The 22,506-nt window shown below is 35.0% G+C and overlaps 1 protein-coding gene across 1 annotated transcript; it reads right to left on the reverse strand.

The window, feature by feature from the left end:
* Nucleotides 1–16,725: 16,725 nt before the first annotated feature.
* Nucleotides 16,726–18,301, reverse strand: LOC129750106 (uncharacterized). Its single transcript, XM_055745331.1, has 2 exons — nt 17,119–18,301; nt 16,726–16,949 (listed from the first exon to the last, which is right to left on the reverse strand). Exon 1 carries the CDS (start codon nt 17,611–17,613, stop codon nt 17,170–17,172), a length of 444 nt encoding a protein of 147 aa, XP_055601306.1. The 5' UTR covers nt 17,614–18,301; the 3' UTR covers nt 16,726–16,949; nt 17,119–17,169.
* Between the last annotated feature and the right edge of the window lie 4,205 nt (nt 18,302–22,506).

Raw genomic sequence — 22,506 nt, forward strand, 5'->3', positions numbered from 1 at the left:
GGCCGGCGATCGAGGAGAAAAGTTTTATAACGAAGCTCATCACACCTTGTTGCTACCGGGCTAGACGATGGCTTGCTTCTAAGTAAGTGTTATGCCTTACATCCAGTGATTTTAAGGTCGCTCGTATCACAGCATTTTTTTTGTGATTGTAGTGATCCAGAGGACACTTATTAAAGGAATTAATTTAGTGTTAAAAGACGTTTTTAAAGTGATCATATACACCTAGAAATTTATTAGAATCTGCTCTAAGTACCTACTAGACTAGTTCACTTTTCGGCTTTTTTCGCTGATCACAACGCCACTTACAGGGTTTGATCCTCATTCATTTTCAAGTACTCTGGTCAAATTTGAGCTCATTTGAGTAAGTTTCCGGCGTGCGCTAGGAGTTTTATTGAAAAAAGTCCATTTTTCTGGAAAATTTTCGTAGATGTGTTCTAGCAAGCTGTTGTTAATAAAAACGAGCACACACACATAGGATCTCAGTGAAACTTCATGTTTCTTTGAAGAGATCTTCTTTCCTTAACTCTAAGCGTACATCTTTCGAAGTTATGATGGCTAGCATCTTACAAATGCTAAAACCAATAGACCACAGAAAGTGTACTTTGTATGCCATGACCGGGATTCGATCTCATGAACCTTGGCGTAGAAGACTTGAGCTTTAACCACTACGCCAAAGCCGCTGGCTTTAAAAATATAAAATAAATAATAATAATAATATAAAATAATGGTTTTATAGTGCACGGTGATTGGTATGATAAGCATCTGTGAGGACCTGTTTTAGATAATTGACTAAATCAAACCGAAAAAATTAAAAAATTCATAAACTACCAACTTGTATAGAAAATTTACTTACAAGTTGAAAGCTCAAAATCAGCAGTAAATAGAAGAAAAAACATTTTCGATATAAACTGTACATATAAAGATAGCCTTATTTATAACCTTTAATTTGATGTATAACACTTAATAATCGTAACAGTACTAGCAAAGATATTCAAACATTCATATATCATTCTTTGAATCATAATGTTGTTTCCATTCAAGTTTTAACATTATGCAACCTGCAAAACGTGGCATCTGAAACGATTGCCTATGTACTTTATAAAAGCGCGCGCAAGCGGGGAGACTTGTATACAAGTAAGTGGGGAGAAAACTTGAATGTAAAATCTTTTATCAAATCAAATTTGTTGCACAGATACCTATTTGAATAACTTTGTTAGCACTGTTGCGATAATTAAGTGCAATACATCAAATTAAAGGTTATAAATAAGGCTATCTTTTTATGGAAAGTTTATATCGAAAATTTTTTTTTTCTATTTACTGCTGATTTTAAGCTTTCAACTTTTAAGTAAATTTTCTGTACAAGTATGTAGTTGAGGATTTTTTTAAATTTTTTCGGTTTGATTTAGTCAATTATCTAAAACAGGTCTATACAGATGCTTGTCATACCAATCATCATGTACTATAGAACAATCATTTTATATAAATAACAGCTTGATAGAACACATCTACGAAAATTTTCCAGAAAAATGGACTTTTTTCAATAAAACTCCTAGCGCACGCTGGAAACTTACTCAAATGAGCTCAAATTTGGCCAGAGAACATGAAAATGAATGAGGATCAAACCCTGTAAGTAGCGTTGTGATCAGTGAAAAAGCTGAAAAGTGAACTAGTCTAACCGACATGAATATCAATAAAAAAATGATACGCGAGCAGCATTTTCTCATGCTAGGTGTTAGAGCATAAACAACTTTTACCAAAACGAGGGTAACTATTTATGGTATTAAAGAAAATCGAACCGTTCCAAAAGTAAACCAATGTTTTTATTGTTAACACAATTTTTCATCAATTTTTGATTATTTTTGATCATTTGTTGCAAGTTTTTATGCATAACATGGCCGTCGAAATTACCAGAAATAATAAAATGTACAGTTGACCGCTGCAAACTTTGTATGGAAATTGCAAATTCTCAAAATTTTACACCTCCCATAAAGGGTGATACGGTCAAAATTTGGTCAAGGGAAAACGCGTGTAAATCGGTGAAATCATTTATTTAAAAAATCAAATTAAATTTCTTTTTCAAGATTAATTAGTATAAAATTCAGGAAAAATATTCAGTTAGGCTTCCGCTTTTCCAAATCCGAATTGCCGGGCCTTACGCTTAACCCCTGCCATCAGATTTTGTACAGCTACCTTGTCCACCTTCTTCGCCGCAGAAAGCCAGTTTGCCTTGAACTGCTGCTCGGCCTTAGCAGTTTTTTGGTCTTCTTTAGGTTCCGCTTGACAATAGCCCAGTATTTCTCAATTGGGCGAAGCTCTGGCGTGTTGGGAGGGTTCTTGTCATTGGGAACCACCTGCACGTTGTTAGCGGCTTACCACTCCATGGCCTTTTTACCGTAATGGCAAGATGCCAAATCCGGCCAAAACAGTACGGAACAACCGGGTTTCTTCAGGAAAGGCAGCAGACGTTTATTCAATCACTCTTTCACGTAAATGTTTTGGTTGACAGTCCCGGAAGCTATGAAAATGCTGCTTTCAAGCCACAGGTAAAGATGGCTTGCCAAACCAGATATTTCTTCGCGAACTTTGACAGTTTCATGTGCTTGAAAATATCTGCTACTTTCTCCCTTCCTTTTGCCGTATAAAACTCGTGTCCCGGAAGCTGCTTGTAGTCGGCTTTGACGTATGTTTCGTCGTCCATTACCACGCAGTCAAACTTCGTCAGCATCGTCGTGTACAGCCTCCGGGATCGCGCCGTCGTATTTTGTTTATCATCTTGATTTGGAGTCACTACCTTCTTGTAAGTCCTTGTACCTTCTTTTAGTCCAGCTCGTTTTTTGGCCTGATGCACGGTTGTAGACGATACACCCAGCTTATTTGCGGCATCTCGGAGAGAGAGGTTAGGGTTTCGCTTGAAACTACCGGAAACTTTCTTTATCGTCTCTGCGGCTTCCGGTTTTCGATTTCCCCCCGATTCCAGTCTTACTGGCTGTCGATTAAACGTTCCCCAAACACTTTTATTACATTTGTAATGGTTGATTTGGCAACTTTTTGCGATTTTGCCAGCTTTGCGTTCGAGTAGCTCGAATTTTCGCGATGCGCGAGCAAAATTTGGATACGCTTTTGATCTTCCTTGGACGGCATTTTGACAACTGAAGAGTGAATTACAAAATCAAAATAGGAGCAACATTCTACACACATACAGCTTCAAAATGAGGGGTGTTCAGGTTTTTTAAATGCAAAACTGAAAAAAATACGTCAAGTAGATATTGACCAAATTTTGACCGTATTACCCTTTATCTTTTCTATTGTTTTTGCTGCCAGAAACAGCAATAGCAAATTTGGAAACGATCCATTCAATCCTGAATTAGCGCAACTTGTTTTAATTTTATATGAAAACTAGCTGATCCCATACGAACTCCGTTTCGCTTTTGAACTTGGAATATGTCATGAACAGTTTGTATGAAAGTCAATTGCCGAAAATTTTCCAGATGCACTTCCGACTTCATTGTTAAGTAATAATTGCAAAAATATTGGACGATTACTTTTTCTGGCGAAGGCTACTAAATTTGAAATCAGGAATCAATTGACCGTGTCAAAAAAACCCCGTGTATAAATTTTGACTCGATCGTTGCATAACAACGCTTTTATTGCCAAAAAGTTAAACCCCTTCGGTGGCATAACATAACACTCTTTGATACCTGAAATTGATTGCCCCCTCAAAACTCCCGTGTGCAAATTTTCAAAGCAATCTATGGCATGATTACGTCAATATTGCTAAAAACAGTGAAAACTAATTAATATGGACGACCCTTTCGTCGACCCCTGGCAAAACATTTGACATCTGAAATCGATTGCCCGTCCCCGAAACTTACCGTGTGCTAATTTTCATTACAATCCGATGTCAAATAACGACGATATTGCAAAAATATTGAACGGTTAATATGGACGACCTCCTTTGCCGGCCCCTTATACTGAATTTAATACCCGAAATCCATTGATCGTCCCTCAAAACTCTCGTGTACTAAATTTCATCTGAATCCTATGTATAATAACGACAATATGGCATAAACAGTGAATAGTATGGACGACCCCTTTGGTCGACCCCTGTTTTTAATTTTGATAAGTGAAATCAATTTTTTGTCCCTAATAACTCCTACGTGCCAATTTTCATCTCAATCCGATGTATAAAAACGTCAATATCACTAAGATATTGAAAATTTGATATGGACGACCCCTTTTGCCGGCCCCTTACATTGAATTTGAAACCTCGAATTGATTGCACGTAACTCAAAACTATCGTGTATCAATTTTCAGCTGAATACGATGTATGATAACGTCAATATCGCAAAAACATCGAACATTTAATATGGTCTACCCCTTTGGCTGACCCCTTACACAAAATTTGACACTTGAAATCGATTGCTCGTCTTTCGAAACACTCATGTGCAAATTTTCAACACGATCCTACGAAAAATAACGTAAATATCGCGAAAACAATATTTGTCTTGTATGGACGACCCCCTTCAGAAGGGGTCATCCGAAAATCTAAAAACATTTTTCATCATTCCTGGTCCTAATGAACATACATGCCAAATTTCAGACCTCTAGCTCTTAAGACGGCTGAGTCTATGGAGGACAAACAAACAAACAAACAAACAAACAAACAAACAAACAAACAAACAAACAAACAAACATACAGAAATTGCTTTTTATATATATAGATTTGAATGGGAAAACAAAATTTTTCATTCAAAAACCGCCAGAGATGTACTGAAATTTCCAAAAATATAACTTTTGATGGAAAGTATTCCTTGATTCTTGCAGTACAATTCATGTGAACAAAGCACAACCCTAACTTGTACCCCAGAAAAGTTATTCGATGTTATAAAAAAAATCAATTTTTTTTCCAATTTTTGCGTTTTTGTCTGCTTATTTGAAAGCTGTGTAACCGTAGGATGAAAATAAAAAATCTCAAAAAACTGCTTTGCATTGCCAGATAATGTATTGTTTTTTATAATCTTTGCAAAAACATTTCATGCAATTATTAACAGCTCTAGCAAGCAAAGTGTGCCAATTTTCAATACTTTTCAAGGGATTAAGATTTCTTATTTTGAAATGGTTATAACTTTTTTCATGAAATTCTTAGCTGCTTGTCATGTTTGCAAAATATGAAGCTTAAGAAGACTTCATTTTAAGCTTATTTGAATTTTCTGGATGATTTAAGTGCAAAAATTTGTTCTTCCATACAAATTTCCAAACAAAATTGAAACGCGTTGTGCTAACTCAGGAATCAAACAAATCATCTCAAATTTTACACTGACGCTTGGTGACCCAAAAGGCATCGAAAAAACATATGGGGGCAAAAAGTCATGTAAATGTTTATTTTGGTTGAATTGAAATTGCTGAGCAATTAAAGAAAACATTATTTAAGACATACCATGTTCAAGGTTGATTGTTACTTTCAATAAATTTCCAAAATCGAATAAACGATATCAAATCTAAAGAGTAAAAGATCAAGTTAGCACAAGGCACCATAAAAAATTGTTATGTTTTTGATCTGAATATAAAAATCTAAAATAAAATCATTCTTTACTACTAGTATTGGTGCAAAAATGTTTACGACAATTACGTTGTCAACTATCCTAAAAGCTCAGACTCATTTCAGCTGTAAGCGATATAGTTGTAGGAGTTTTTTGGTAAATCGTTTGAAATATCTAGAGTTGGTAGCAGGCCCGTGCGAAGGACCCTTTCATGAGGGGGATTTTCGAAGTTCAAATTTAGCTAAAATAATAATAATACCAAAAATACACAATTAACAAGAAAATTAATTCATAACCATTTTCTTATTCATGATCATCTCACAAACTCAAAAAATAATAAATTTTACTGATAAAAAAATTAAAAAAAATTCCAAAACAAATCACAATGAAAGCTTCAAATCAATGATATTTTCAGTAAGTCATTGATAATTTTTTCAAAATGTTGTTCCTAAGGCTAAGAACTAGAAACTTGCTTCAAAATAATTTTTAAGCAGTTAAGTTTTTGAAATTTGAAATAAATATTTCCCTAACAAAGATTTAAAAAAAAAATCTGAATCCTTAAATAAATGTCAGATCAGGTAAAACATTAACCATGATAAATTGTTAGGAAAATGACAATTATTGTTATTTACTATTCATCTTAATTGACATTTCTTTTCTTCATTTTCAACTGAAAGGTTGATTGAAAAATTCCGCTGTAGTGTTTTGAATTTGAAAAAAAAAATTAATCGCGATTTGAAATGTGAACTTTTGATTAGAAAAAAAATCGAGTTTAAGTTTTTAAAATAAAAAAATTCAAAATTGAAAAACATAGACAAACTGATCAAAAATATTTCTAAAAATTTAAATAGCTTGTCTTTAAAATTCGATAAAAATATTTCAAAATTAAAAAAAAACTGTACTATAAAATTTGGTAAAATGATTTGAAAATTTAAAACAGTGGTTTTCAAACTTTTTTCACTCACCGCCCCCTTTTGCAAAATTTTCAAGCTCAACGCCCCCCTAAGAAAATTTTCAGAAAATCTATTGAAAAAATGAAAATTTGGATAGTTAAAAGCTATTAGCCTTTGACTTGATGTTGTTGTAAGGCTTAACTAAAAATTCATTTAAATTTATATGAGGCCCTCAGAGCTAAAAGGGTATCATAAGTGTGAAAATGGTCGATTTTTATTTAACCTTCCAAAGCCGTTCGCTAAATATCCGTTTCGAGGATATTTGAGTTGTGGTTTGATTTCGTTCTCCTGGCTATAAATATTAACCGATTTTGATGATATTATATTCATTGTGTAGGTAATTTATTCTAATTACTCAAAATTTTAAAACAAAGTCGATATGTTTTTCCAGGTTATCACAAACTGGTTCAAAAAGTAAAAAGTCCGAAAAATCAATTTTATTTTTAAAATACTCATAACTTTTGACAGCGTTGCTGTATTTAAGTGGTTCATTGATGTTTGAAATCGAAAAGAATCCATCTATCCGACAATGTATAGATATGTTGGGGTCCAATGAAAGTTTTGACCGCTATCTAAGATCTTCCGGTTGAAAAAAAAAACCTTACTTTAAAAAAACGACATTCAGGTTTGACTTTGCATAGCTGTATGTCATTTCTTAATGAACCGATTTTCAAAACAACAATTTTAGTTTTTTGTCGTTAATTTGATCATCATTTTCATAGAACATACTTGGTCTGTTAAAATTTACATTTCTTCAGTATATTGGAATGATGATAAAGATGTTTGAAATGAACGCTTCGGGTCATATTGACCCGAACAGCTTTGGAGGGTTAATAATGTCAATCGATTCTTATATTTCGAACTATATTCCGTGATTTTTCAGATTTTTATAATTTTATTCGCATACTATTTTATTCGAAAGAAAAGAGCTTTTTTTAAAATATATGGAAAATTGGTAAACATGACAAATTAAAAGCGTGTTTTCTCGAAATTTGCTTTTATTCGCTTTTATCACGTACCCGAGCCGGACAAATCCGAGATATTTTATCTAAGAACCTGGCAAAATTCGGGCATTTGATTTCAAAATTGTCGACCAAAAACCCGGATAATATCCAGGTAAATTGTCTCAAAACCTAGGAATTTCTTTACAAAAAATCAAGAAAAAAAAACTTGAAAAAAAAATTTTTCGTCATCATTTATCAGCAGTTTTTAATCAGGCATTCAAAAACCTTTCTTGGTTATTTCCTTAAAATTTGTGTAAATGTGGATTACGACCTCACCGCCCCCTGAGCCTTTCCAACGCCCCCCAAATTTCAACATTGAGCTCACCGCCCCCCTGGAAGCTCTCATCGTCCCCAAGGGGGCGGTAGGGACCACTTTGAAAACCACTGATTTAAAAAAATATTAAGTTGAAAAAGTTGGGGTTTTTAACATTAAAGAAGGATTTTTTTTCAATAAACACGACATACCATTATAAAAACTTCTTTATAGAATTTAATTTATTTAATTTAAATTATCATAAGATTACCTGCAATTCCTTCATAAAGCATGGAACACCCAAAATCTGGACGCATTAAAAAGGGTCTATCTCGGAGCTATGTAAATGAAATAAAAATGTTTTGTACTCAAAATGTAGGGTTTTTATTGCACTTTAAAGGAAAAATAATAAAAAAAATTATTCCGATGTTATTTTGATGAATTTTCGAACTTTTCTTCGAGTACCACTTATTATAGTTTGGACACCCTTTTCGCTGACCTCAGCGGCCATTTTATTCCATAATCTCTTCATCTCTGTTCCATCCCGAGTCGTCCTACCATTCTTCTTCATCTTCTGCTTGACAATTGCCCAAAATTTTTCGATAGGGCGGAATTGAGGGCAGTTGGGTGGGTTGATGTTAATTTCAACAAAATCTACCCGTTGGCCCGATACCACTGTAGTACCTCTTTTCTGTAGTGGCAGCTTGCCAAATCTGGCGAAAACTTTACTGGTCCTTTGTGAGATCTAATGTATGGAAAAAAAACGTTTTTCAGGCACTCCTGCTTGTACGAGTTCGGTATTTTTTTTTACCAAAATCCTAACATGTGTAAATCGTTAAACTGTTCGGTAATTTTTGCTTTAAAAAATAAACGAACATCGGTACATGAAGAATCGATTTACCGATGTTCGTTCATTTTTTTACCGAAAAAAATTACCGAACAGTTTAACGATTTACACATGTCAGGATTTCGGTAAAAAATTACCGAACTCGGTAATTTTCGTTTACTGTGTACGTTTCGTCCATGAGGATGCATCCGTCGTACTTTGTTAGAACCTTGTTGTATAACTTCCGGCCCGTTCTTTGGCTTCTACATTCTTCTTCAATATCCGGTTTGATTGCTTACTGGCCCGATAAGATCGTACTCCTTCGCGCAAGCGAATCCATCTTTAGGTGCACCGGTCGGCATTTAATTTCTTGACGATGTCATTGTCCGACTGCCCTAATTTTACCTTGATCGTTCTCAACACCTTCAAATGCAGTTTCCGATCCATAGGTCCTCTATAACGCTTGGTATGAAACCTGTCGTTCGATAGTATGCATCTCGCGGAACCATTTGAGAACGCTGCACACGGTCGATTTGACCATTTTTACAGATTTCGCGATTTTTGAACCACGTCGGGTTTTTGACGTGGGTGTCCAAAATTAATTTTCGTCTCGCGGCTTCCATCACGTGTAATTTTTTTGGAACAAAACAAACTGTAATGAAATTTTCAGCACTGATAGAGGAAACATTTCCGAACAAAGTACTGTCAAAACATTCCAGATCCGACAACTAGGAGCGCTATGGTGTAATAAACAGTGCGTCCAGATTTTAGGTGATCCATGCTTTAGATAGTACAGTAAGGTTTTTTTTTACACTGATATACGTACACTGATATACCGCGGAGTCGGGATGAATAAACCTACTTGGTTTAAAATCCCTGAGAAAAAAGGAAAAAAATATACCGCGTAAAAAAAACCGTGCAAAAAAACCGTGCTAATTCCCGAAAACCGTGTAAAAACCGTGTTAATTCCCGAAAACCGTGTAAAAAAAGACCATTCGATTTCTGCAGCTCTGAAGTTCTGACACTTAAGACCTGAGACCTGAGACCTGAGACCTTAGACTTGAGACTTGAGACCTGGACTTGAGAATGTAGACTAGAGACATGATACCTGAGACTTTAGACATGACACCTGAGACCCTAAGTCCAGGGACCTGAGATCTGAGACATTAGACCTGAGACCTGAAGAATGAGACCAAAGATATGGGACATTAGACCTGAGACCTGAGACTAGAAACCTAAGACATAAAACACGAGACCTGAGACATGGGACATGAAACCTGAGACATGGGACTTGAGACTTAAGACATGACACCTGAGACCTGAGACCTGAGACATGAGGCATGAGACATGAGATATGAGACCTGAGACCTGAGACCTGAGACCTGAGACCTGAGACCCGAGACCTGAGACCTGACACATGAGACATAAGACATGAGACCTGAGGTATGAGACAAGAGCCATGAAAGATTAGACCTGAGACATGAGACTTTAGACCTTTAGAGACAAGCTACTAGTGTTATTACCGCGAAAAATTAGATTAGCTCCGATTTCAACTTGCGACCCCTCTAGTGAAAGGGTTTGAGCTAATCTAATTTCTACCGGTACTAACACTAGTTGCTGGTACTAGCGATCTCGCGACACTATTTTTCGTCACCTACAAGTCAAACCCTTTCACTTGAACGGTTGAAAGTTGAAATCGGAGCTAAACTAATTTCTCGTGGTACTAACACTAGTAGCTTGTACTAGCGAACTCGCGACATTATTTTTCGTCATCTGCAAGTCAAACCCTTTCGCTAGAGGAGTCGCAAGTTGAATTCGGAGCTTAACTAATTTCTAGCGGTACTAATCCTAGTAGCTTGTACTAGCAAACTCGCGACACTATTTTTCGTCACCTCAAGTCAAACCCTTTCTCATGACCAGTCGAAAGTAGAAATCGGAGCTAAACTAATTTCTCGCGGTACTAACACTAGTAGCTTGTACTAGCGAAGTCGCGACACTATTTTTCGTCACCTCAAGTCAAACCCTTTCACTAGAGGGGTCGCAAGTTGAAATCGGAGCTTAACTAATTTCTCGCGGTACTAATACTAGTAGCTTGTCTCCGGTCTCAGGTCCAAAGTCTCATGTCTCAGGTCTCAGGTCTCATGTTTCACAGCTCTTTTCTCATGCCTCAGGTCTCATGTCTTATGTCTTATGTTTCATGCCTCATGTCTTGTGTCCCATGTCTCAGGTCTAAAATCTCATGTTTCATGGTTCTTGTCTCATGCCTCAGGTCTCAGGTCTCATGTCTCAAGCTGAGGTCTCAAGTCAAATATCCCTTGTCTCAGGTTCCAGGTCTCAGGTCTCATGTCTAATTTCTAATGTTTCATGTCTTAGGTTCCATGTCTCATGTCTCATGTCTCATGTCTCATGTCTCATGTCTCATGTCTCATGTCTCATGTCTCATGTCTCATGTCTCATGTCTCATGTCTCATGTCTCATGTCTCATGTCTCATGTCTCATGTCTCATGTCTCATGTCTCATGTCTCATGTCTCATGTCTCATGTCTCATGTCTCATGTCTCATGTCTCATGTCTCAGGTTTCAAGTCTCAGGTCTCAGGTCTCAGGTCTCAGGTCTCAGGTCTCAGGTCCCAGGTCTGAGATCTCATGTATCATGTTCTTAGTCTCAGAGCTAAGATTTTCCCAACTTCAAAAAGATTCTAAGTGTTTTCCTTTGAAAAGGACTTAGAATATTTTCTCTCAAAAACCGTGTTAATTCGCGAAAACCGTGTAAAAAAAAACGTGTTAATTCCCGAAAACCCTGTAAAAAAAGCCGTGTAAAAAAAACCGCGTAAAAAAAACCGTGTAAAAAAAAACCTTGGTGTATTTCGATCAAACGAATGGTTTTTGAGATACACGCATTCGTAACTGTCCCATTTCAAAATGCACTAAGCTTTACCATGCAAAGCTTATAAATTGACCCAAAACTGTAATTACATAATTCATTTACTTATTTTGAAGCAATTTCAGGAGAGGAATTTAAACCTGGTTCGCGAACTTCTTAGATTTATTAGTTTCAAAATTCGGCTCTTAGATAAAAATAACTTCATGTTGACTGATTTCCAACAAGAACTACATCGTTGTACACCAGTCGCGTTTTCTGATTATACTCCAGCCGGAAGTCCGTCAATTTATTTGCCATCCAGATCCACAGATTATTAACGGGAATCGCAGGACAATCGGCCACATCCAAGATCACCTTACGTGCTTTTGCCTTTTCGGAAACTTGTGAAAACAGCTGGCAGAGTAGAAGAGCGCTGTTTTGTTTCAGTATTCGATTGGATCCATGGGTAACGATATCTTCCGAACCGTTTTCTCGGGTCAAAACGGTGGTGAAATTTGCACCTTGGAGTGTTGATACAATTTTCACGGCGCTTTTCGCAATGTCCGCTTCTTGTTCCAACAAATTGTGCCCAGAATCTAGGGCTTGCAGTTGTTTTAGAGTCCAATTACCGTTGAAATAGCTGAACTTGAAACTTACTGGTTTATCCCAACCAACATTCGTTGCATTAATCTTGTACAATCCGAATATTGATGTGGAAATGTGTCTTTGGAACACTGGGGCAATGCTTCTAACGGTTTCCAACACTTCCAGTGATAGCTTCGAAGCACGAGGGTCGAAACTAACATCCTCGCGTTTTTGAAGATCTTTAATCACAATCTGATCGTCACCCAGAACTACTTCATATTCAAGAACCGCATCATCAAACAGTCCATTTTCACTGCTTTCAATTTTCCAGTTACCATCTCTGAACACCATTGTTGATCCCGCCAAATGGTTAACGATGGGTTCCCAAAACCCCTGATTAGCTCCGCTACCAGGATCCACGAGCAGGACGGTGTTCCTCAACTTTTCCAACGAATTCCTCGCGCAGCTGTTGACGAACTGCTCCGATCCTCTGGTTTTCAAGTTTACCGGAACAATCCAGGGATCGTTCTCCCCAAACTGTAAATCAACTTGGCCACTTTTTAAAACCTTCACTCGTAACGTTGGATCCGGAAGTAGCATGCAGGAGTCGAACGTTTTCCTAGCTGGACTTCTAGCGGCTGCAACACTGTTTACAATGATTATACACAAAACAATGAATACAGATTTTGAACTCATGTTAGATCTTTTGAGGGATATTTGAGAAATGTGAAAAATCATTTTAGAATTGAAAGTAAAACTTCGTTCGAGATTCCTTTTATACTTACTGATTAATCAAAGTTGATCAAGTTGATGTACTAAGTAATTAAACACGATTCTCTCAAGGATAGTCATGATCAATGAAAAACGGAAACACACGAAACATCCTGATAAGGATTGGAACAAAGTCGCATTGTAAATCTAACATTGGCCAATCATTCGTTCATCTAGCGTTCTAGCTGCTGGTTTGTTACATGAAAATGTCATGTGAGTTTAATCGTTTATGCTGTGTTGCTTGACGAGTTATGAAATTTGTAGGGCAAGTTTTTGCTTCCAATAATCTCAGTTCAATGGCTAAGTTTTCAACATTTTCCAATACATTGATTTAGGAAAAAATATTCATGCTGCCTCAAATATAATTTAATGAAGATATCATATTATGGAATATTTGAGTTGTAAACAAATAGTTCAATGATGTACAAAACAGAATTTTGTTTTTCTACAATTGAAATTCACGTACCTAATACGCCACAATCAAAGTAGATGGGCTTGGACAAAACGAGTGCAACTGGTTTCACACCTCACGAAAATGTGTTTCAGGATATTTCTTCAGCCTTCGACATAAATGTAATTTTTAAAGTCTTTTCAACTCCTAGCCTTTTGCATTTCCGGTGTTGCTTTTATGTATCCTCTTTTATTTTTTTCTAAATCAGCCTAGAGGAGATAATGCTAGTGGATAATATTTTAGCAAAAGACAGGTAAAATGAACAACTGAAATATTGGAAAGCCTAGCATGAAGAAAACGGACGTTGATGTAATCTTCAACTTGTGTAACCAACGGCCACATCCAAATCTGTATTTTCAAGCAAAAAAAAACTTTTTCATCTGTACTTTTTGAAAGAAATTTGTACCAAAAACTGTATCAACTATTTATGAGAACTGAGTGCAATTATCACAAAAACTTTTCAGTTTTACAGTTGCAGTGTTTTTTATTGGTACAGTTTCAAATATTCAAACCGTTTATAATCTGTTAAACCAATCTCTCTCATAAACTATAAATATTTTATTTTGAAAGCATCATTTACATGATTTATTTTAACGACTTTAATCGAAACAAAAAAATATATACAGAAAAAGGGAAGAGAAACTTCAGTTAAAAATATGAGACTGACAAACGAACGATAGGAAAAAATTTTTTTATTGCAAATAAACGATTAAAAAAGGGAGTTTGAAAAGAGATAGTTGAAAAACAAAATGAATTAAGGAGTAGTAATTTAAACAGTGTATCACAAAAGTAAAAAAAACAAGAATTCAAATTAAAAAATAAAAAAAAGTTCTATAAAATAGAGAAAAAAATTAAGATTAAAAAAGTAAATATAAGGGAAATCGGATAAGACGGCGACACTTTCAATATTTCGAAATCAATTATGTTTGGCACAAATATAATAATGGAAATATGTTTACTTAAGTGTGTCAATACTTTATTTATTTATATCCAGCAAGGTCTCATAAAAGCAAACAAACAAATATTTCGAGGATCCATTATTTGAGGTAATCTTCTCTACTCAGAAAATAGTTTATAACTCGCAACATTTTCGCAAATTTCACCCGTTTTCAAAGGTAGACTGTGGAGTGTTTCTAAGGCTTCCCTTTAATCATCTGGAGGAAAATCTGCAAATTTCGATCAAATAATTTGAGCAGCAAACGTTTTGAAAGAAATTTTTTTAAGGCGGGTAAGACGGACACATATGCTTCTCCAGGTATTTAAAATTTTTCATCGGTTCGATCCTCCATATGCCTTTAAAAGACTTTGGCAACAGTAATTGTCGGTCGAAAAGCACTCAGCATTGCGAAACAGGTTATAAAAACTGTAAAAATTTAATCCCAGTAAAGTCAGTTTGGTTTAAAATCGTTCTTAAATACTTAACTCACAAAAATATGTTCTTTTACAGATTTTTTTTCCGAAAAAAATGTTCCTTTTCTACGCAGTGTCCGTTTTACCTGACAATTTTTGAAAAGTGTAATTGGCAAGCATGATTCAAATTGCTATAAAAACAGTTTTGATGATGGAAAATTATGATTTCTATGATTAATGCGATAGAAAACAACCTTAACTATCCATCTGCACGAAAACTCCGATTAAAAAAGAAATATCTGATTTTCTATTGCGATTCTACCTTAGGGTGTCCGTCTTACCCGACTTTTCCATACCAATAAAATACAGAATTTAAAATAAAAAGTGAGAAATAAAGTGAAATCTAGGACAAAAAGTGTGAAAAAAAGGAAAGATGAAAAACAGAAAATCAATAATGAATAAAAAAAAAAAATATATATATATATATATATATATATATATATATATATATATATATATATATATATATATATATATATATATATATATATATATATATATATATATATATATATATATATATATATATATATATATATATATATATATATATATATATATATATATATATATATATATATATATATATATATATATATATATATATATATATATATATATATATATATATATATATATATATATATATATATATATATATATATATAGTTGAAAATTTAATTTCTGTTTGATTTCCAAACAGAAATTTAGAATGAATTATATACAATGGAATACACGATAATACGGAAGTATTGATTAAAGGAAATTCACTGAGAGTGCCGAGAAGGGATTGAGAAATGTATCACGAAAAAAAGGGAGAATGGATAAATGAAAAATATGGAAATAAGAATTTTCAATAATGCGTACAGAAAAGAAATGAATAAATATATATGAGCATAGTAGATTGAGTGTGTAAAACATAAATTAATAAAAAAAAAATGAAAATGGCAAATGAACGAAGCAAAAGGAAGGGTACTATTTACAGTATTTTTTGCAAAAGAAGATTATTGTGTCATTTTTTAAACAAAGGAAGCAGCGTTTATTCAAAAACTCTTTCACGTAAATTTCTTGGTTGACAGTCCCGGAAGCTATGGAAATGCTGCTTTTCAAGGTACAGATGGCTTTCCTAACCAGATATTTCTTCGCGAACTTTGACAGTTTCATGTGCTTGAAAATATTTGCTACCTTTCCCCTTCCTTTTGCCGTATAAAACTCCCGTCCCGGAAGCTGCTTGTAGTCAGCTTTGAGGTAGGTTTCGTCGTCCATTACCACGCAGTCAAACTTCGTCAGCATCGTCGTGTACAGCCTCCGGGATCGCGCTTTAGCCGTCGTATTTTGTTTATCATCGCGATTTGGAGTCACTACCTTCTTCTTGTAAGTCGATAGTCCGGCTCGTTTTTTGGCTCGATGCATGGTTGTAGACGATACACCCAGCTGATTTGCGGCATCTCTGAGAGAGAGGTTAGGATTTTGCTAGAAATTACCGGCAACTCTCTTTGTCGTCTCAGCAGCTTCCGGTTTTCGATTTCCCCCCGACCTAGACTTCCTGGCTGTCGACAAACGTTCCTCAAACACTTCAATTACATTTGTAACGGTTGATTTGGCAAATTTTAGCGATTTTGCCAGCTTTGCGTGCGAGTAGCTCGGATTTTTGCGATGCGCGAGCAAAATTTTAATACGCTGCTCTTCTTTCTTGGACGGCATTTTGATAACTGAAGAGTGAATTCCAAAATCAAAATAGGAGCAACATTCTACACACACACACCTTCAAAATGAGGGGTGTTCAGGTTTTTTAAATGCAAAATTGAAAGAAATACGTCAAGTTGATATTGACCAAATTTTGACCGTATCACCCTTTATGTTGCTGAATGAACTCGATTCGAGGTTTAGCAACCATTGGTGAGCTTGGTCTTAGAGAAGCACGACACTAGCGACACACACAGGATCGTCATCGAAAAATAAATAAAATCTTAAATCTGTTTTATAAATTACAAAGCATTGTTGGTCAAAAATCTGATACATAAAAATAAATAAAATTAAAATATTATTTGGAAATCTATATACACCTAAACTTAAAGCCAAACATCACTCATAAACGTTAGAACTATTGTCCTCCAACGAGATGTTTTGCTGCGGTAATTCTCCAGCTTGCGTCTCCTGCCAAAATCGCCAAACGCCATTTTTATACACGAATTTTATGTTGAAGAGGTTTTCCGATACCCAGCGATTTATTAACTTATGTTCCTTGTCTACCTGGATCGTCTCCTCTGGTAGTTGAAGATGTTTGCCGGCTTTCTGTAGAAGTGGAAAAAGTTTTTATATTTATTTTTCAAAACTAGTAAAATGAAGCAAAAATGGTGAAACTGGTTTTATAACAAAGGTCATGAGATCGAATCTTAGTCATGGTATACATACATTATCGTTATAATTCTGTATTCACTAAAATACCAATGCTCTAACTTACCTCAAAACTCAATCGAGTCGAACCCATTAAACGGCGAATAACGAAAGAGTCCTAGAATTTATCTTTTTCTATCTCCTTCAGTGAGTCCTCGTCTCGTCCGTAGACTCCAGTTAACCCGTTTGGATCCAAATGTAGCTTCACAATTGAATAACTGTCGGAATAAACTTCCATTGGTGGGAGCCATGTATCAATCCTTATGAATCCGTCATCAAGATCGAGTTCTTTGTCCCGATTCTTGTTATTCCTGCTAAATTGTGCCGATGACTCAGCTGTTTGAGTTAACCTAATAGTGCTAGAATCAACGATTTCCTCTGTCCACTTCGAACTATCTCTATGGAAGGGAATGAATCCGATTCCGAACCCAGCAACTAGTGACAGGAAACAAATGGCCATCACGAAATACGTCGAACCACCCTTTTTAGGTTCAACCTCACAGGATGATTCTCGTAACGAAGCTGGGACCTCCAAATCGTACTGAACCTTCCCGTAAACCATTGCGAGTTATTGAACTTTCTAACCGGCGCGGCGACTAAACCAGTGCGAGTTCTAGAAATCGGTTTTATACACTGCAGTTGAAAGCTACTGGGAGATTGCTGAAAAAGGATGATGATTTTGCAATCGTCACTTCTCGTTTCTGAATTCATAAGAATCGCGGAGTCAATCAAAGCATGATGCCTTAGCTAGAAGTAAAATCAAATGAAGTGTACAGGATTTATGAAGCTGGAATTTGTAAACATTGCATTGGACAAACCTACGTGAAAGATCTCAAATGTTTTTATTTAATCTAAATTCGAGGAACTATTTTCTATATCATCCGTTCGCACATTCTCACGGGTGATCCGTTATGTCTAAGCACGAATTAAACCAAAACAGTACCTTTAAATACAATTTAGGGGCAAATTAAATTTTTCCTTCACTTTTATGGTTTTTTTAATATGTCTTTATTTGTATTATACAACATTATTACATTAAATTAGGTGTTCAGCTCAATAATGAACTGTTCAGAGCCTTTTAGTTAACTAGATAATAAAAATATATTTATTAGACTCAAATTTGATGAGCGCAATCAAGTATTCCATGTAGGAGAACACCCTGTAATGGCAAAAACATTTTAAACTTGAAACTAAAAACTAGGTGAGTTCCTAAAATTAAACTAATTTCACTTTTATGGTTTCTCAATCATCGTTGTGTTTCAAGGGGCCATTCACTAATTACGTAAGCACGATTTTGGAAATTTTCAACCCTCCCTCCCCCCCTGGTAAGACGAAGTAAGATTTTTCAAAACCCCCCCTCCCCCCCTAGTAAGATCTTACGTTTATTATTCTTTGGGAAATTGAAACGTTTTTTTTTTCCAAAAATAGCTTGAAATTATTAAAAATCTGACATGCTTCAGAACAAAGCACTTTTCAAGTAAAATTAAAAAACTGTATTTGAAGAACACAATCTATACATAACAATACCATAAATAATAAAAGAAAACATTATTCAAGACGTAGCATGTTTGGGGTAACAATAATTTTCAATAAATTTCACAATCGAATAAACAATATAAAATCTAAATTCCGATTTAAAATAGAGAGATCAGGTTAGCACAAGGTACCATAAAAAATTGTTATGTTTTTTACCTGAGAATCTTAAAAGTGTTGAAAAAATATCTTTCTATACTACTAGAATTGGGGAAAAAATGTTTAACGACAATTACGTTGTCAACTAATCTGAAAGGTCAGACTCATTCAGCGGTAAACGATAAAGTTTTAGGATTTTTTTTGGTAAATCATTTGTAAAATTTAGAGTTGTTAGTGTCTACCACTGGAAAAAGTGTCTAGAAATTCATTATTTAAAGCGCCTTATATTGATTTCCAAAGATTTTTTTCTGGATGAAGTCGTTTTCGAAATGTGATGGTGCACAACGCAAAACCTGAGTAATATGGTTTCGTATAGCTGTGGCTGTGATGAATTTTAAATGTAACATTTCTTACGTAAGATTTTTGGATACCCTCCCTACCCCCCTAGTAAGAGATCATAAGCAAATGTGAAACCCCCCCACCCCCCCTATGTGCTTACGTAATTTGTGAACAGCCCCCAACACTAAATTAGATTCCAGTCAATTGTAGGATAGTGATCGTAGCTCATTAGCTTTTTGATGGTTTTCGATGATTTTAGCCACTTTTCACCAGTCTTTTGCGTTTTTTTTTGTTTTAATTATGGTTTATGTTAAACAACAACTCCTGGGATATTCGTATCTTAGTCTTTTGCGAAGTTTTCGACAGATCTGCAAGCTGCACATGATTTCTCAAATACCATTTGCTAAAGGCCCAAAAAGTTCAATTGGCTCCGCTTGAGGACAATTTGGCGGCTTCCTCTTCTTCGGTACGATCTGGACTTGGTTGGATAAGTACCAAGCCATCGTGTCATTTGAGCAGTAAACAGATGCCAAATCCGGCAAAACAGTACAGGGGGATCCTGCTTTCCTATGGGAAGCAGGCGACGGTTCAGGAGCTCTCGGACGTAAACAACTGTTTTCTGACAATGATCACGAATGGATTGGAAAGTGTACCACTAGACCGCTGCAAAAATTGACTTTTTGCTCCCATATGGTTTTTTGATGCCTGTTGGATCATCAAGCATCAGTGTAAAATTTGAGATGATTTGGTTGGTTGCTGAGTTAGCGCAACAGGTTTTGATTTTGCATTTTGTATTTTTTGCACATTGAATCATCCAGAAAATTTAAATAAACTTGAAATGAAGTCGGTCTTCAATTTCTGGTTGTGACTATTCTTAAACTTCATTTTTTGGTAACATGACAAGTAGTTAAGAATTTCATGAAAAAAGTTATAACCATTTCAAAATAATAAAAAAAAAACAATTGAATCCATTGGAAAGTATTTAAAAATGGCAGACATTGCTTGCTAGAGCTTTAAATAATTTCATGAAATATTTTGCGAAAATTTTATAAATCAACTAGCTGATCCCATACGAACTCCGTTTCGCTTTCAACTTGGAATATGTCATGAGCAATTTGCATGAAAGTCAATTGAAAAGCATTTTGCAGATGCACTTTTGAATTCATTGTTATGTAATAATTGCAAAAATATTGGACGATCACTTTGTCTGTACTCTGCTACTTAATTTGAAATCAGGAATCAATTGACCGTGCCAAAAAATCTCGTGTATAAATATCGACTCAATCGTTGCATAACAACGCAATCATTGCCAAAAAGTTAAACCCCTTTTCGGTGGCCTCTTATACAATCTTTGATATTTGAAATCGATTGCCCTTCCCTCAAAACTCCCGTGTGCCAATTTTCAAAGCAATCCGTTGTATAATAACGTCAATATTGCTAAAACAGTGAAAAATTAATCTATATGGACGACCCCTTTCGTCGACCCCTTGCAAAATATTTGACATCTGAAAACGATTGCCTGTCCCTGAAATCTACCGTGTGCAAAGTTTCATTCCAATCCGATGTATTACTTCGACGATGTTGCAAAAATATTGAAAGGTTAATATTGGACGACCCCCTTTGCCGGCTCCGTACACTGAATTTAATACCTGAAATCCATTGCCCGTCTCTCAAAACTCTCTTGTACCAATTTTCGTCTGAATCCTATGTATAATAACGACAATATCGCATCAACAGCGAACAGTTAATATGGACGACCCCTTTGGCCGGTCCCTCACACAAAATTTGTCACCTGAAATCGATTTCTCGTCTTTCAAACCACTCATCTGCAAATTTTCAACACGATCCGATGAAATGTAACGTCAATATCGCGAAAACAATATTTGCCTTCTATGGACGACCCCCTTCAGAAGGGGTCATCCGAAAATCTAAAAACATTTTTCATCATTCCTGGTCCTAATGAACATACATGCCAAATTTCAGACCTCTAGCTCTTAAGACGGCTGAGTCAGAGGACAAACAAACAAACAAACAAACAAACATACAGAAATTGCTTTTTATATATAGGTACTAGCTGACCCGGTGTGCTTTGCTACACCTTCCGAAAATGAACTTAAATTGTTGAAATAATTAAAATTAAGTTTTATTTCCTAGGCAGCATTCAAACCAAATTTCAACATAACTTAGAAGTAAAAGCTTAAAAAAGAAAGCTGCAAATGGAGTTTCGAATTTCAGTACTAAGATGATTTAGTGATATTTTCTTAAAATTTATCTCTAAATTGGTGTATCAAGATCTGAAACATTTACTCTATTTTAATAATCTTCAGTTTATAATGATGTCAAAGTGTATGTTTTAATTGTATGGACTGGACTTCCAGCCCTTTTCCCTTTCCAATGCGAGAAGTGCTCACGAACTGCTATTAGATCATTTTCAGTATCTAAAAGACGTAACATTTCGCTTGATTTTTCTGATAAAATTTTCAAATTCTGCCAAATTTCATATGAATATAGACTTGTTTCCTTCTTTCCGACTCCACCAAGAAATAAGGGAGTCTCAAATTATTCGTACGCATACAACCTCTCTTCCTTTTGCATGATAAGTTTTCGATTGATATCAACAAATTGTTTGGAAGCCCTGATTGGTTAATAATTGAAAACTTATATTATACAACACAATTTATATGGATTTTGTCCCACCCTTCTTCACATTGCAATCAAGGTAACCGATATCACAGAAAATCTGTAATTGCACAGAATTTTGAGCAAATTGTCATCAAAGAATCTGTGTCACAGAACACAGAATTTTAAATATTCACAAATTTCACGGAATTTTTGAATTTTGAAAGAATACCAATACAAAATTAAGATTTTTTATTTTGAATTTGAAAAGTATGATAAGATTGTTAATGTTGATTGATTTTTCCCAACTAAAATGTAAAAAACCGAATTAATAATGAAATTTCAATGACATTAAAAGGAATAGCATCACAAAAAACTATCACAGAATGTATTGATAAAATCATAGAAATTCGGATTTTTTTTTCTCAAAAACACAGAATTTATTTCGGCAACCTTAATTGCAATGCAGAAAGGTTTGTAACAATCATAGAAACATATCTCATAACCAAATACTTACCCATGTTAAAATCATGTTAATAATTTTTTTCGTCATATACTAAACTTGTTGACAACTTGAAGTAATGCCAAACAGCACCTGTCAGGGTATGAAATCTTGCGAACTTTTATACTGCAAATAACTAAATGGTGAAAAAAAAAAGGTGAAAAGGTGAAAATTAAATTCATATGGATAAGCTGTAACTCAATGAATCAAGGAAAAGAATGTTTTTTAAAGAGAAAATAATATGTTTAAATTATTATGTTATATTATTCAACTGAATCACAACTAATTTTTCTATTTTTCTCACATTTATCGAAAAAAATCTGCTTCCACTGGAACATCAATCACAAAAAAAAACTTTTCATC

Source organism: Uranotaenia lowii, chromosome 2 (genome assembly GCF_029784155.1).
Source record: "Uranotaenia lowii strain MFRU-FL chromosome 2, ASM2978415v1, whole genome shotgun sequence".
Lineage (NCBI taxonomy): Eukaryota > Metazoa > Arthropoda > Insecta > Diptera > Culicidae > Uranotaenia > Uranotaenia lowii.

Coding starts and splice junctions, on each gene's coding strand:
- LOC129750106 (XM_055745331.1), bottom strand. CDS start 17,613: ATGGTTTACGGGAAGGTTCAGTACGATTTGGAGGTCCCAGCTTCGTTA.